Below are 16,973 nucleotides of genomic sequence, written 5' to 3'. Positions count from 1 at the left end.
TCATCTTGAACAACATGTTTAATATAAACAGATAAAAAAGGCTGAAATGCACAGTGCTGGTCAAAGTCTTAAGAAGTCTAGATCAGTCTGATTTTGTAAGGATTTGTAAGGAGCAGCAAAAAAGAAAAGGAAAAAAAACAGCAATGAAAAACCTTTGCAGACTGCGTAAAACTGCAGTGCGTCATTAATACCTCAGCAGAAACCTCTTAAACAGATGATGAGTGAAGAACTGAACAGCTTTTCTCAGAGCTTCTGAGAGAAAATGAGTGTGTTTATGAGCAAAAATGGTTAAAGTCAGAATTTGCACACTATTCATACTAAATATCATGCAAGATTAGAATTATACTAAATCATAATACTTTAAAATGAATATCTACTAACTATAAGTAACTTTGCAACTACATGTCAACTTATTCTAAGTTAATCTAGTATTTAACTCTAACCTAACAGTCTTCTAATAGTTGACATATTGTTGCAAAGTTAGTAGAATGTCTAAAGTGTATATATATACTACACTAATGCACTGTATAACCAACAAAAAGAATGCTTTCTGTGTATAATAAAAGTATGAAAATAATTTATATATGAAAATTTGATTAATACAGAAACTGTAAGCAGAAAAAAATGTCACAAAAAAAAAAACTTGTCTAACAACAACTCTCTCCTGTCAGATGGCCTATTCTGGGTGATGCAACGTGTTTGTGTTTGTCAGTGTCAGTGTCAGTTCTCCAGGGCCGAGGCTGGCGTCTGTCTGACTCCTACTGAACCGTCCCTGTACAGAGGAGGATCTCAGGATAACACTCAGGAGAGATAGCTGTGTGCCGAGGGAGATTTCTCTTTATATAAGATGCGTAGTTTAATTCAAAATATGGTCCCACTTTATATTAGGTGGCCTTAAGTACTATGTACTTACATTTAAATGAATCATTTTATATAGTGCACTTATTGTGTACATACATGTTTTTACATTGTACTTATATTTAAAAAAAAAAATACCTGCATGTAATTACATCTGTAATTAATTTCTGTCATTACATTTATAATTACACTGTTGACCCATCTCTTACACATTAATCCACCCTTAAACCTTCCCAAACCACCAAACCTGTCACTATCCCACCTCAATAGCAGCAAAAGTGTTCTGCAATACTATGAACACAATAATATACACCTAATATAAAGTGGGACCCACTATTAAATATAAATCAAAACATTGCTTTTATGTAACACTGCCTTTCAGGTGGGTTTTCAACCAAATGATTAATTAGATCCCATGTGAATTTTTTGTGAATTTTAGATTTAAGTGTTATCTTTATCTGTATGATAGAGCACTGCTAAAAGTTTGACTATTTAACTTTTTGCAGATATTTTAAATGTTTTTTTTGTTTTTTTTCTAGCAAGAAAAGAGACCAAAATGTTTATGACCTTGATAATCTTATCACTCTTTTACGTCACTAATGACTGGTGGTTCACCTGATCAAGCATCTGAACCATCGTGGACCAGCTAATGACCATAAATGAGTATGATGGACCAGCCTGAAACCATTAAAACCAGCTAGCACCTGAAGCAGGATTTTAACAAGGTAAACATTGCTGATAAAGGTGCAAGGTATAACAGTGATTCATCCACTAAATCCTGCAACTTTAATATGCACAAAATGAATTAATGAAAAGATTCATTTTAAAGGACACCATGGCGGCTCAGAGGGTTTGAGTCTTGATTGAGCCTTTCTGTATGGATTCTGCACGTTCTCTCCATGTTGGCGTGGATTTCCTCCGGATGCTATAGTTTGCCACTACACAGGACAAGCGTTTTGGAAAATGGATGCATGATTGAGATACGAGACATTTCATAAGCTTTGAAGCCTCTCAGCTTTGTAAGTTCTGTATCATTTTATAAACGTTAAATGACAAAGTCTCAGTCTCAGACGTCACGCCCACAGAACGTTGGCTGAACATCTGATGCATATGGCACACTTAACTGGAAACAATTCAGAATTTTCGAAGTCATCATTTGGTTGGTTGAATTCTACAGGATGTCCAGGAGACGTGTGTGTCGCGTTCTTTACCGGTCCGCCTGGAAACAAATGCCGTGATGCCAAACCCCCTCATGGAAATGACAATGAGCGCGTATCAGGATCAACTAAACACTGGAGTTTCAAAAGTATGTGAAGTTCGCGGCAGTAAACTTGCACAACATTACTGAATGAATAATTTATTTCATGCATGCTGGTCTCTTATTGTAAGGACATTGATTTTACATTTTCACGACCCTAAACATGACGCGGAACAAAACGAAATGTGATTGGTTTGGTTACATGTCAGTCAAACGTCCTCTTGGGCGGTCCTTGGCCAATGAAAGCTGCGATAGAGTCCAGACCTTCTGCCGTCAGTCTGAAGGTCTGGCTATGCGAGACAAAATTATAAAATGCTAAAATACTAAACTTGTCGAAATAAGATACAATTGAAGATTTGCCAACCCCAACCATCATAAAGGCCAACAAACACATGACATCAAAGTCAAAGGATCACTATTTGCCTAGTAGAGCATAAAACATTCATTTACAGAGTGCTTCTCTGCTTTAATCCATGCACTGTGTGAAGGATTTATGAATAATTCACTATCCCATGACAAGTAAAGCTAAAAACATTCTCATCCCAGCCTAGTAACCAAGGAGACCGGCGGATCTACCCCTCTCTGAAACCACACAACCAACCTTCCTGTCTGTCGAGAATAAGAATTCCTTTAAAATCATATCCTTTTGTTAGAAGCTCCATTCCCAGCAAAAATAAAGACAAGCTTAGAATAGACCAGCTAGTGTTCTGCTATGGCCAAGCAGTTCACTAGCATCATCCAACCTGGTCCACATCCAAGTGTGACGTCAGAAGCCAGGCTCATGCCACCCTGCAGACAATTCCTAAGATTTTATTGGTCATGTCAATCACAGTACTGATTGCCTACACCCAACACTGGTCCCTAAACCTACCCGTCATTGTAACCAATGAAATTACCTGCAGGGCAGGATTTCTAGTGAAGTCATTTAGTGGGAAGTTACGAGGTGACGTATTGGGCACGGGCGTGACTTCTGACGTCACACTTTGATGTGGGCGGGGTTGGATGTCCTAGTTAAGCTAGTTAAAGAGTTAGATTGAGGACACCTGGTCTCCCAGCCTGCAATGTCCAAAATATCTCTAAAACCATCAAAACAAAGGATCGTAACTAACTTGCATGTTTCTGACTTGCAACACCTCTCAGGCAGCTGTTTCAGTCATGCAAGTGCAGCTCCTATCTCTCTGAATGGAGAAAGATCAAATTCACCAAGCTTGCGATTAACTTACATGTTTGAAATCACCAATGAAATCTGACAACTGTCTCCTAAACAGTCTCAAATCATGACAAAAAAACTGTGTCTCAGAACACTGACTGTTAATATACCTAGCAATCGGAGCTTCTAACGGTAGCTACAGTGACACGACGAGTTTACCAATTGGCGATTAGCTCTTTTATTTAGAGGGTGGGACTTATTCTGCCATATTGCGTGTTGCACTTTCTCCCATTCATAGTAATATGAGTGCACCGTCTTTGTATATCTAAAGTCTTTGCTACAAATGGCTTTTTTTACAAATATCCATGTGTACAAGTGCAGTGTCATTTCACCAAACATGTATGTAATCACAAAGTATTTTACCTACATGTACAACAAGTTTACCTAACTTGTAGATGACTTGTACTAAACTTAGCTAACCTATATATCCAGAGGAAACCGGGCTCGGCTTCTACCCAGTTTTGTTCGTTTTTTGTTTTTCTCCCTCTACTAATTCCTTAGGGAGTTTTTCATTCCTTGTCACAGTCGCTTTGGCTTTCTCACTTAAGGTTTACAGGGTTTAAATGAACTGCTGGAATTTTTTTTTTTTTTTCTCTGTAAGGCTTCTTTGAAAAAAGTCTATTGTGTAAAGGGCTATATAAATAAAGACTTGTAGAATTGATTTGATAGTTTCTCTGCAGCTCTCAAGGGCAGAAAAAAGTCATGAGAATAGAGTTGTGTACAGCAGCAGTTTAGCAGTTTTGAATACTGCAGCAAAAGTACTTTATTAGTCATGCTGACTTAGAGCTTGAGGCAGGAAAGTAATGTCACAGTTCGCAGGTTAAGAGGCAACAGATTCAACACTATAAACACACAATGACACACACAAATACTCATAAAGTAATTCGTTTTTGCAGCAATATATGGTTCTGGTTGCTTTTCATAGGTTCACTTGATGCTGCGTCAGTAGCTGACACTATAGGAACACCCTCCAGGTGTGACGATGGTCTGAAGCCTGTATAAATTCATGTAATTTCATTGGATCTGTGTCACCCATGACTCAAACGGACCCGCACCATCACTCCTCAGATTTATCTGTCCATGCTATGGTCTCATGAGGATCTGATTTTGAGCTTGAGACTATGGAGAGCGAGCCAACAGATTTTTTCCTTTCTCTCTTGCTCTCACTGGATGACGTGCAAAGTATCTCTCTGGTGGAATTTGCACGTGACCATCTGTGTTCGAGTCTGAAAACTCACGTTGTTGATCTCTTGATGATGTTATCTTCACTGCCGGTGGTGGTCAGGCGGACACTCTTCCCCAAGCGTTCAGGAAACATGACCCTCTCTGGCTTATACAGAGCATTTAGGTGTTATTTTATGTGCCATGAACAAGTTAAAGCTGGACTTGCAGGAGCTAGACAGATTTCAAAGTCCTGGAAACAACCCTTTTTGGCACAGATTACTAATCCCGCTGCCTCTGTCTTCCCCACCATTTCCGACAGTTAAAGAGACGCTTGCTGCTTATTTCTCACTGTCTTTGGCTACTTGGAAGTTGTAGACATTGCCATCTAAGCCCTGCAGTGTGGCTTTGGCCTTGATTGGCAAGTCCTATCTCTTCAAGGGATATGGTGCTTTTCACCACCAAACACACAGCTCTTAAGAGTGGGTGCTCAGCACAAGGGTTGGTGGTGACTGAGAGACATCTGTGGTTAAAATCACAGATATTAAGGAGAAGGAGTTCCTGCTGGACGCTCCTGTTTCACAGTTGACGCTTTTCGACAATGCTGTTTTTGACAAGTGAGACAGGCTGGCCACCCCTTGGAAACACTGAGATCTGCTGACTAGTTCAGCAGCACATTTGCACCCCCGCAGAAGCTAATGCTTCCTGACCTGCAGGCCCGGAGGGCTGTTCCTGATCAAATGGCATGGAAATGGAGGGCAAAAACATATTTGCCTTTCTACCCCTGCTGTCCTTCGGATTCTGTTCTGTCAGTACCACTGGATTGCATCAGGGCCCTGCGGCAAACGGACAGAGGGGGACCAATTCCCCCCCAAATACCCTCGCACTGGGCCCCTCCCCGTACTTCGGCCCTGATTTGCATTTTGGGAGACTCTGAGTTCGTGGTAGGAGATTCACTTCCTGTTAGAGGAAGGAGTCATAAAAGAAGTGCCTCCCGTTATGATGGATCTAAAAGATGCGTATTTTCATATTCAGACTGTCCAAAAATGCAGCAAGTTCCTCAAGTTTGTTTTTGAGAGGTAAAAATTGGGGGCAGCTCCGAGTTCTTTCTTTCAGTCTTTGCCATAGCACTCCATACCTTCACAAAGTGCATGGATGAGGCTAGATTTGATAATAAACCTGCAGAAAAGTGTTGTGTTGCCAAGGCAACAGACTATATTTCTGGGAGTGAATCTGAATTCATGCAGAATGCAGCCCCAGAGAATGGATGATGCATCCTCAGACCGTGGGTCTGATCTGGTGAAGGTTCGACAGAGCAGAGGTCGATCTGTTTGCTTCAATCAGATCTTCAATCGACCACATTGCTTCTTTCTGTCTCTTCTATCACCTTTGGGGATGGATGCTCTGGTGCATGCGTGGCCCACTTGTATGCCTTTTGGCTGATAAGTATGCGAAGTATGTGAGAGTGTGAGAAGACGGTGCATCTACTGCTGCTAGCACTGTTTTGGCCATCCCACATTTGGGACTTCCTTGGGAGATCCTGATCAGAGCAGATCTACTTTCCCAGGCTCGGAGCACCATGTGACATCCCCAGCTGGAAATGTGGAAACTTTGGGTTTGGCCTTTGGCTTTGATTAGTTGTTGTTTTTTGTCTGAGATTACAGAGCTCCTTGTAGGATCTATTGTTTTAAATGCTGGCTGTTTGCACTATGGTGCAGAGGGTGGAATTTGGATCCAGTTTACTGCCCTGTTGGTTCAGTGCTGACATTTCTTCAGGAGCGTTTTTCTGCTAACATGGCCCTAGCTTATACTCAAGGTGTTTGTGGTGTCAGTTGCTGCTGATCATGCACCAGTTGAAGTTGTTTCTTTGGGGAGGCATTCACTTGTTTCTCTTTTTATGCATGGGACAAGACAGCTGAGGCCTTTCCATCCTGTGTGTGTTCTATCTTGAGATCTACTCTATAGTCCAAGAAGGTTTTACAGGGCCTTCATTTAAACCACTTGAGTCAGCTTCAGATTTTCAGATGGTTTTGTTGTTGGCCTTGACATCCCTTAGGAGGATTGTGAATTTACAGGCCTCATTGGTGAGCCCATCCATTATGGATTTTGCTCTCGGTCTAGTAAAGGTTTAGTTGTGACAGAAGCTTGGTTACCTACTTATGGTTTCTTCCAGTTTATTGTGTGCTCAAGTTGTGATGTTGTTGTCATTTTCCCCTGTCCTCTTCCATAAAGGGCTTTGTCCTGTGAGGGCATCACAGATTACATTGACCACACAAGCCAGTGCCGTAAATCTGATCAGATGTTTGCTTGTTTTAGTGGATGTTGCTGCTATGAAACAAAGGATGATGCATTGGGTGAAAGAAGTGGTTTCTCTAGCTTATGACTTATGACTTTTTTTTTAATCTCGATGTGGACTTGACTCCTGCTTCCCAGGTTTCACTGTTTGAACAGGTGCCTATGCATGGGCTGATATATTGTCATTTAATTTGTAATATGGGAATGTGGTATAGTGTTCCAATACCATCAGCTACTGATGCACCATCAAGTGAACCTATTAATGGGAATGTCTTGGTTATGTATTGTATGTAACCCTTGTTCCCTTAGTAGGGAATGAGACGCTGAGTAGCTCTGCTATACTCCTTTGTTACTGCTATAATTCCTATGTAGTGTGGACCTCAGATGTTGCTAAACAAAATCAGTTTTGACCTAAAAGTTTATCTTTGGTTCAAGTGAAAGCACTGAAATGGCACAACATTAGTTGAAGCTTTCTGCTGGAATCCTGTGGGTGTAGAGACTGTGCAGACGCCTCACCCACAAGATTAAATCAACGGGCACGAGGCAAGAGCTTTAATTCATCTTCTGCTCTGTCTGGCTCACTCTCTGCCCTCTTATTAATACCTCATAAACTAAAGCAGATCAATCTCCATAACATACACTAATTGCTTTTAAAATATTGTGCAACATGCAGTCTATACGGAACCAATGTCTCGTCTCATCCATCTCATCTGATTTCATCTTTACATTCGGCTGACTGAAATTAGGAGCAAAAGGTCATCTGAACAATGTGAAAATACAGCTGGGAATGACTGGAATGCAAAGGTTTGTATTCACAAAGGTATTGATAGTGCAATGAATCCAACAAATTACTCCAACTAAAACTGGCCAGCCCTATGAAATACATGAAAGATACAAAACATACAGAATTTACCCTTGCTTTTGACATGCTGACTGCCAAACATTTGTGTCACCAGCCAATAGCTGTACACGTAGTATACTTATCTACTGTAACTTGACATCACAATTTTGATCCCACTCACATTCATATAAAGGTCATGCCAGGATTACAGCTGCCATGGAAACAGCCTTTTTAAAACCTTACAACACGAAGAACAAAAATCCATGTAGTCTGCTGCTCAGCACAACTACTGCAGCTGATGATACTGTCGTGTTGATGACTGACGTCAATACTTTTCAAAATTAAAGCACTACTTAACAAAACAAAACATTACTGAACCACAGAGAACAGAAACGTTTAGTGGATTATGGAAAATCCACAGTAAAATTGTGCTTTCAACTATTTTTAGATGTGCTACGGGCTTGTAGAAGTGCTTTGTTCGAACTGCTTGTAGGTTATCTAGAAGATAGCTTGAGTTTCACAGCTTCGGCCATAGAAGCAATGGAAGATTTCAGCCATGTTTTAGATATAAAAAGCAAGCTGAATGATCTGAGTGTTCTAGCTGTAGTGATGACAACAAAAATTCATGTCATGATTGACAGCTTCTTAGAAAATCAGGTCTATGATGTTGAAATGAAAAGAAAACATGGAAACATATACAGTTACAGACACGTATAAACTTTAATCAAGATATCTTTCTAAAATCTCATAAATTACATGATAATAAAACTACTTAGCAAACGCTTGCAGTCAGGGACAGATATATAGAACATTGTAAATTAACTTACGATTCCATAATTCCATTCCTCAGTTTGGCTGCCAATAGATTTATTAACAATCAAACACCTGAAAAGCTAACCGTAACATTGCCATTTTGTTTCCTTATATATCCTCTCCCAGATATTATGGTAACGGTAGGAGATAATGTTGTGTGTCGTATGATTCCTTAGATCTAGTATGAGTCGACATTTCTGTGGCTGAATTCAAAACTTTTTTTAAATGATCACTAAATGATCTCTTTACTGTTCCAGATCACCCAAACAGTGAACATTTCTTGATTATTTTTTTCAATTATTTTATATTTTCTACTTTGTTCACTTTGTTTGTGCAATGTACATGTTTGTGATGACTGAGTTGTTGAACAGAAATCAAGTTCATCATATAAATAATTTACGTGAAATTCACTGCACATTTTGTGTCTGTGACTTCATGTACATTGTTGGGTAAACCAAGGGAGATTAACATTCATCTTTTAATAATACGTGAGATAGTTTTAAGCCTTACAGTCCTTACTCTGATATATAACTTAACCCCAAAAAGCAGTTATACGCTGCAGTTTTCAGTCATTTTTGTTTATCAATAAAATTTATTTTCAAATTTAACTAAATGTTTAACTAATTAATTTTAAATTCATAAATGCAGTTTCGGGAGGAGTGAAGCCATCTAATCTTTCATTTAACTGCAGGAGCGTATAAGCGATGCTCACCTTGCTCCGGCATCAGCTGTTTCAGCATCCCTCCATCTGTTTAACTCCACTAACATAATTTAAGTATCTTGCCATCCATACTTATCTTTCAAGCACTAGTAATCCCTGGAGTTACATCAGAGCTCGAGTTAAAGCCAAGCCCCTCCACTGCAGACCGCAAGCCAAATAAGTTTAGACTAAACTTTCAGGGAAATGTCACATTCAGCTTTGTAGCGAAATGTATAATGTACGTCAAGGTGCTAATTCTGCACTACTAAAGATCCAGATTAGTCAACAAACTTCATGTCTGCTCACAATACAGCAGAAACACTTTGAGACAGGCACCTAAGCAAATATGTATCCAAAAATGTGAAATCTTACCAGGGAGTCCAAGCTTTCATTTTGACCTGATTCAAAGTTTGGAAGCATATCATCTTGTGCAGGATTTTCGACTGTATGTGCCTTACGCATTTCTGCATTGCCCATGGTGGATATACAAAGAAATCCTGAAACGATCAAAAAAGACTATTCCCTTGAGTTCCCATTTCTGGGCCCAACAGTGAAGCACCACACTATCCTAAAAGTTTAGACAACTAGTCCATTCCATAACCAGTGTATCTCCAAGGCAGCCAACTACTGGGTGCTAATGCTTCTCCTTCACTGCTAATTTGAGCCCTGGCTATTTTTACTCTCACCAGCCCAGCTATGCATGTCAATGGTGGTATGATTGGGATGTGGAAACAGGGAGGATGGCATGGCCAAAACAGGGAGACAAGGTGGGAGATTGCAGGGGCTTCTTCACAGCACCCAGAGCTCCAATGGCCACCGAGGATCATGTTAACAGAAGTGGCTCTGTCCAATGAGCTTGAAACAAACATGGCGAGTATTGATGATGTCAGAGGAGGGTGGGTGGGTAGAGTACATTCAAGGTTATTCTGTGACATTACTGTACGTTACATAGCATTAATTACTTTTTATAGAACTTTTGTAAATAATAAATGTAACATCACACTGACAATTGTGTTGTAATAATACAGTAGGTGCTTGTTAGCGTCATGTTTAGAGTTTTTATGAAGAATTCACAGTGCAGTTATGTGTGTATTGATGAATGTATTGATTTAACCTTAATGATCAATGATACAATTCATTTGTCATTCCTTTCCTTGTCCTTTGAGTTGTCATTTCTTGTAGTGTGTGTGTGTGTGTGTGTGTGTGTGGATGTATGACATGTTTAACAAAGAGGCAAATTACCTTGTTCTCTCATGAGCTGACCTTTAATAAACTCAACAAAAGACCTTCTCTACACAATACACCAACTGTTTTGGCTAAAATATTTCTCATTCAATTAAATATTTTAGCATGGGTTTAACAAAGAGCCCATTTAAAGGTCTCATCCACTTAGTGCTGTTTTAGCACCACAATCGTAATCTGAAGAGACGTAGAAAATGATCATTTTCAAAATAAAATAGCTTACATTTCATTCTGTTCCTTACATAAAGCTACTGTATGAATTACAATTCAGCACGAGTCGTTTTTGTAATATTTTAGAATGCATTTTTTGTTATTTCCATCCATTCTCCATACTGCTTATCATATACAACTTAAGAATCTTTACAAGAATCTCTTTACCCTCTAACGACTGTCTTTACTTTCTCATTGTTTAGCAGTTGTCTGTTTAGAAGACTAGTATCGAGAGTAAAGATAGCGGTTTTGCTCATAAAACATTGATAAAAATTTCTCTAAACATCCCATTGCAAACCACCAGCTACACACAGCCCCTCCCCTTATTATGCACTATGCCTCTCCACTAAGCAAACATCACGTTCCTGTACTGAGAGAGGATTTTATCTCAATATTCCCCTTGCTGCATCCAAATTAGAGGACCTAATCTTTTGGTCTGGACAGTCAACAAACTCCTTTAATCTGTAGTAAACCATATGGCCGAGGGGGGGTAGTGGGGTGGGAGACACGGAAAAGAGCTACTCACCGCTGTTGTGGGAGAACATGACCACTCTATGCACACAACCGAATCAGGCAGAACTCTTCAGCTGTAAAAAGCACTTATGTAAAAGAGGCCAGCTAGTAAAGAGCTGTGCAAGTAAACCTCACTCCCCTGGCCTCAAGAGTCACACTAGAGACTACGGTCTTTAGCGTCCTTATTAGCGAGCCCACCTCCCATGCCAGTAATGCTGGTTTGAATCCCACTCAGAGCGGGTGTGAGTTGGACCAGTTACATTGGTGCCGTGACCTGGATGGGAGTGAGGTTTAGGGGGGTGAGTGTAACAGAGGTCAGCTAATAAAGAGCTGTGCAGGCAAACCTCACTCCACTGCATTCAAGAGGCATGCTAGAGGCTGTGGTCTTTAGTGTCCTTGTTAGTGTGCCCACCTGGTGACACTGATTTGAATCCCACTCAAAGTGGGTGCGAGTAGGACCAGTTACATTGGTGCCGTGACCCGGATGGGCATGAGGTTTAGGGGCCTGAGTGTAACGGAGGCCAGCTAGTAAAGAGCTGTGCGAGTAAACCCCCCTGGCTTCAAGTGGCACAATAGGACTGACGCTAGAGACTATGGTCTTTAACATCCTTATTAGCGCACCCACCTCCCATGCCAGTGACATTGATTTGAATCCCAGTTACATTGGTGCCGTGACCCGGATGGGAGGTTTGGGGGCTGAGTGTAAAAGAGGCCAGCTAGTAAACCTCACTCCACTGCATTCAAGAGGCACACTAGAGGCTGTGGTCTTTAGTGTCCTTGTTAGTGTGCCCACCTGGTGACACTGATTTGAATCCCACTCAGAGCAGGAGCGAGTAGGACCAGTTACATTGGTGCCGTGACCCGGATTAGAATGAGGTTTAGGGCGGTGAGTGTAACGGAGGCCGGCTAGTAAAGAACTGTGGAGGTAAACCTCACTCCTCTGCATTCAAGAGGCACACTAGAGGCTGTGGTCTTTAGTGTCCTTATTAGCACGTCCACCTCCCATGCTGGTGACACAGTTCGAATCCCGCTTGGAGCAGGTGTGCGTAGGACCAATCACATTGGTGCCGTGACCCGGATGGAGTGAGTGTAACAGAGGCCAGCAAGTAAAGAGCTGGGCAAGTAAATCTCACACTCCTGGCCTCAAAAGGAGCACTAGCGACTGACGCTAGAAGTTGCGTTCTTTAGCATCTTTGTTGGCACACCAACCTCCCATGCTGGTGACGCTGGTTCGAATCCCGCTCAGACCAGGTACATTTACATGAATTTACCACAACACATTAAACTCAACATCTATTTGTGGTTGCCAGTACAAAACTCATTGCCACAGTACTGAGGGTGTTTTGAATCCCGCTTGGATAAGGTATTCTTATTAAACGTGATTGCTAGGCTGCATCTGTGCGGTTCCTAGGGCATTGCTAGTTGGTTGCTATGATATTCTGGTCCTAGATATTGCTGTCCCCCTTCAGTTTAATAGCCCTGGCATCATTATGGTTGTTTACAATGTTACAACAACATTATTGATAGAAATTAACGTTTCATGGAACGATTCTCTATAACACATCTACAGTATGGTACAGAAGTACAAAAAAATCAAACAAATAAAGTGTCTGGGATTATGTTTCCATAGCAACTCAGACATCTGCACTGCAACACATATTAAAACACCAAACATGTCCTTGATGTTGCTACAAAGCAGAAAGTCTGAACTGATGATGCACATCATTACCTCTGGACAAAGACAAATGAATATTCTAATCTCCTCTGCAATGTAATGTAGGTCAATCATTTTGCTTAGTGCATTTCAAGCAATATAAAGAATACGAAAAGTGCCACACTTTCAATCATGAAAGCATATTGAGAGGTTTTTGAGAAGTAGCTTTGACTGTCTATTACTTAAAATGCATGAGTTTACACAAAAGTAATAAAGAGTTGCAAATATGTTCATAAGTTAAATAAACATAAAAAATACTAATGTTACTGTAATGTGTATTACTGAAAAAGAAAATTCTCTTTTTATTGAATTTGAGTAAATGTTGGCATCAGATTTGGGTGCAGTCAGAGAAAGAGAGAGAGACAAATTTTCAAACTGAACCAAACATGGTTCACATTAAAATCTCTAGTATAAAAGTGTTCTCGAAAAAAAAGTCATGTGGGTTTGTAATGACGCAACGTTACGATTTTGGGATGAACTATTCCTATAATCCAAACTAAAAAGTTTGGGGATAATACAGATTACTGTGCAGTCGACCACACTGAGAAAGGCTTATTTTGTTCGCAGTTTGCGGTAATGTTGTCGTTATGTCTGGAGGTTGGTGATTGGTCAATGCGACCAAGTTCTGAGTGAGACGACTGTCAAATATTCTACAGTTACATTCTAAATGACCTGCACATTGATGTAGTAAGCCATCACCATCACAAAATAAATGATAAATAACACCTACACATCCTCAGAAATCACAATATATAATATGCTAATCTTTATCAAAGTCACAGTTTAGATTTAAATTGATTTATTATATAAAATTCTAAAAAGAGTAGTGTCATTTGAATCCTACCTGTCACAAAACTCTCAGTGATGCCTCTTACAAAACAGCATTTATTGTGGTGTAAACTCCAAATATTACTGTTTAATGGTAAACTCAAAGATTAGTGGACAGGCTGTCAATTCTTAAAGTGATCAGCTGGTGTCCTCAGAAAAGTCTGTGTACTGAAGCATCTATTGACATCCATTCAAAAAAGCCTGCCGTTTTACTAACGAAAATGTCATGTCATGATGTCTAAATTATACCCCAGCTCTTCATGATGATACAGTTCCCGTAACTTCTGCATCAGTAGCTATTTAGTCAGAAAATATTTCTCATTGAAATCAATGTATTTGCCATCAACGTCGCAATAAAGATACTAAAGGGCGCTAAAGGATAAAAGTCACATGACCATTTGACTACACACGTTCAAGCTGATTCAATGAAAGCAACAATCGGATCAGTCCGATTCACGAAATTAATCATTCAGTGCGAACCAATTCAATAGGTTCACTGGAAAGAATCAACTCATTCACGAGTCTCAGAGGGGGTGGTGATTTCTTCAGCTCGAATAACAAGGAACTATGTGATTTTATAAAATGTAGTGAAGTAAAAAGTACAATATTATGTTTTAGAATGTAGTTAATGTAGTGAAGTAAATGTTGGTTAGGGTTTAGGTCAGGATACGGAGTTATTTATTTCAGCATTGTGTTGGCATTAAAGGGGTCCTTGATTATGATCTGACTTTTTTAACTTTAGTTAGTGTGTAATGTTGCTGTTTGAGCATAAACAACATCTGCAAAGTTACAACGCTCAAAGTTTAATGCAAAGGGAGATATTTTCTTTTACAGAATTTGTTTTTTAAGGACTTCAACAAACGGCTGGTACGGACTACAACAAGCTTCTTCCCGGGTTGGTGGCATCACTAACCTTAAAATTTACATAAACCCCACCCCCAAGAACACACAACAAAGGGGGTGAGGCCATGTTGGGCTGCTTTAGAGAAGAGGAAGAGTTGTTGTAGTAGAGTGTTGTTGACATGCCGTCATTTTACGCCGGACTGCTTCACAAACGAGGGTCAATTCAACACTGGATTTGCACAAAAGATTAACATGACGGCACATGCTAGTCGATGAGTTGAATCAACTCCACAGCAACTACATACATGTATCCACTAACCATTCAGAAACGTCTAAAAGTTGTAACTTCTTCCTGAGTCTCTCCATCAGTGTCGACTCCGGTTTGAACAATGTAAGGCTGAACACCGTCACTGACAATCCTCATTTTGGCTGCGTGAGATTCTCCAGCTTTGTTGTTGTTGAGCGACCAAAGCGTGAGCTGTTAAAGCTCCGCCCTCTTCTGGAAAGGGGGCCGGGAGCAGCAGCTCATTTGCATTTAAAGGGACACACACAAAAACGGCGTGTTTTTGCTCACACCCAAATAGAAGCAAATTTGACAAGCTATAATAAATGATCTGTGGGGTATTTTGAGCTGAAACTTCACAGACACATTCTGGGGACTTATCTTACATCTTTATAGGTCCCCTTTAATTTCAAACCCTGCAGATCGGTCAGTCAGCTCAACACAGTGTTTCACACCATTTTACTTTCCTCAGCACTCTGAGGTAAAATGGTATTGCATAATCGATTATGCTGATTACATTTACGGAAAAAACACCACCAATCCTTTTTACAACTTGCTTGAAGTGTTTATGAGGCAGTCTGACCGATTACTATAGCCATAAGCATTTCATCAAGACTGATGACCTGTACAGTAGACATTTCAAGGACTAAATATAAAATAAATAGCTGGTCCTACAGCAGTTACAGACATTAGCTTTCCCATTGCTCTGCTGATTGCTTTTATTGTTCAAATGGGCATGTTTTATGGCATATAAAAGGCCAGTGATTATTTAAAGACCGTGTCAAATAGATGCATACACACCTATGACTTGGAAACAGATGCTCCCCTGTGCTTTACCACATTCAGAATGCATGATAGAAACACCCAGACACACACAGTCTCCAGCTCTGACTACAGGACTAAGACATGTCCATAATTTCTCTTTACTACGCACCGACAGAGCCTTCTGGTACACAACAACACTGATGGATGGATGGCAGGAACATTTTAAAGATGCGAAAGCACAATCAATACATAGGGAATGATGCTGTGCAGTAAAGTATGTGCAGATTCAGAGGATGTGAAAGAGGATAACTACAGTATTAATAAATATAAAAGGTAATCACATTGTGGTTTGGGTGCAACAACACACCCTGAGAGCTTTAAAATGGCTTTTAAAGATCTGTTTGTGTAGTGGACACCATGCATCAGAGGTGATGTGAATACAAACTACAGGCTACTAAATATTGACATAAACCATTTATAAAGAGTGCTACATAATCAATAAATAAGAGTGTATCCATGAAGAGGTTGTAATGCTAGTGTTCTTCTCTTCAGGCAGGTGCGTCTTGAGCCAGACTTGAATGCTGATGGATGGTTGATGGATGGTTGGATGGGAGGGTGGAGGAGTGCCCGTGTCCCTGGTGCTCTAAGGTGAGATGGAAAATGCCGACGCCTGCATTACCTTACGCCTGCGCTCGGCTCTTTCACGCGAGCGCCGTCTTTTCTCACGGGCTTTCTCCAGCGCTTTCAGATCGGGCGCCTGCTCCATCTCCCCTCGGGCCTTTTTGATGCTCGCTGCAGCATGCGCCATAGCAACAGTCCTTCAGTATCAGTAACGATAAGCAGAAATGATGAAGAAACGGGTCTTAGGTGACTTTCAAGCCCAAGGGCGGACGAGTAACACCCACTGTCACAGCTCTGGAAGTACACAGGGAGAGAGAGAAACGGAGAGTAGAGAGAAGCGGCGATGCTCAACTCCTCCCACGACAGGTCTAAATAGACGATCTGCAGCAAGCAGCCTCCTCCTTCTCCCGCTCTCTGGGAAACTACATTTAAGGTGTGAGTGAATGAGAGAGAAAGAGAGAGAGAAGGGGAGGGGGAAGCATATAAGCTTGGATAAAATAATCAGAGGTAAACAGGAAGAGGGAAGTAGGGCAGACCCATCCCCCGCGAGTCCTCAAGCTGCCGTTAGCCGCTTAGCTTTGGATTGTGCCACAATCAGTCAATCGACAACACGTCTTCCTGACCAATCATGTTTTTTATTCTGGGGTCTCTGAGGGGATGGAAGGGTGTGGCTTTCGTACTGTAGCCTACCGCTCGCTGTTGCTCAGTATGAGAAAACGGGTGCAGCCATGCGAGAAAAACAGGAGGGGGAGATGAAAGATTAAAGACACCTCTCTGTCTTCCACAATTTCCATCCCTCGGCATTCCCGCCGCCCCCT

General features: G+C 40.8%; 1 protein-coding gene across 15 annotated transcripts in view; it reads right to left on the bottom strand.

Annotated features, from left to right (window-relative positions):
- The window catches only part of ank2b (ankyrin 2b, neuronal), a 112,067-nt gene that overhangs the window by 72,779 nt on the left and 22,315 nt on the right, over positions 1–16,973 (bottom strand). For 11 of the 15 annotated variants that reach the window (XM_051901318.1, XM_051901319.1, XM_051901321.1 and 8 more), the window contains exon 1: positions 16,214–16,712. The exons of 1 other annotated variant lie outside the window; for it this stretch is intronic. In XM_051901318.1, the coding sequence (XP_051757278.1) occupies positions 16,214–16,342 (129 nt within the window). In that variant the 5' untranslated portion in view covers positions 16,343–16,712. Of the gene's footprint in view, positions 1–16,213; positions 16,713–16,973 lie in introns of those variants that run through there. 3 more of the 15 variants (XM_051901324.1, XM_051901328.1, XM_051901331.1) reach the window with 2 other exon arrangements.

This window comes from Ctenopharyngodon idella, chromosome 7, assembly GCF_019924925.1.
Source record: "Ctenopharyngodon idella isolate HZGC_01 chromosome 7, HZGC01, whole genome shotgun sequence".
In the NCBI taxonomy this organism is placed as follows: domain Eukaryota; kingdom Metazoa; phylum Chordata; class Actinopteri; order Cypriniformes; family Xenocyprididae; genus Ctenopharyngodon; species Ctenopharyngodon idella.
The sequence above is the reverse complement of the archived record's forward strand: the minus strand, read 5'-3'. Positions and strand labels throughout refer to the sequence as shown.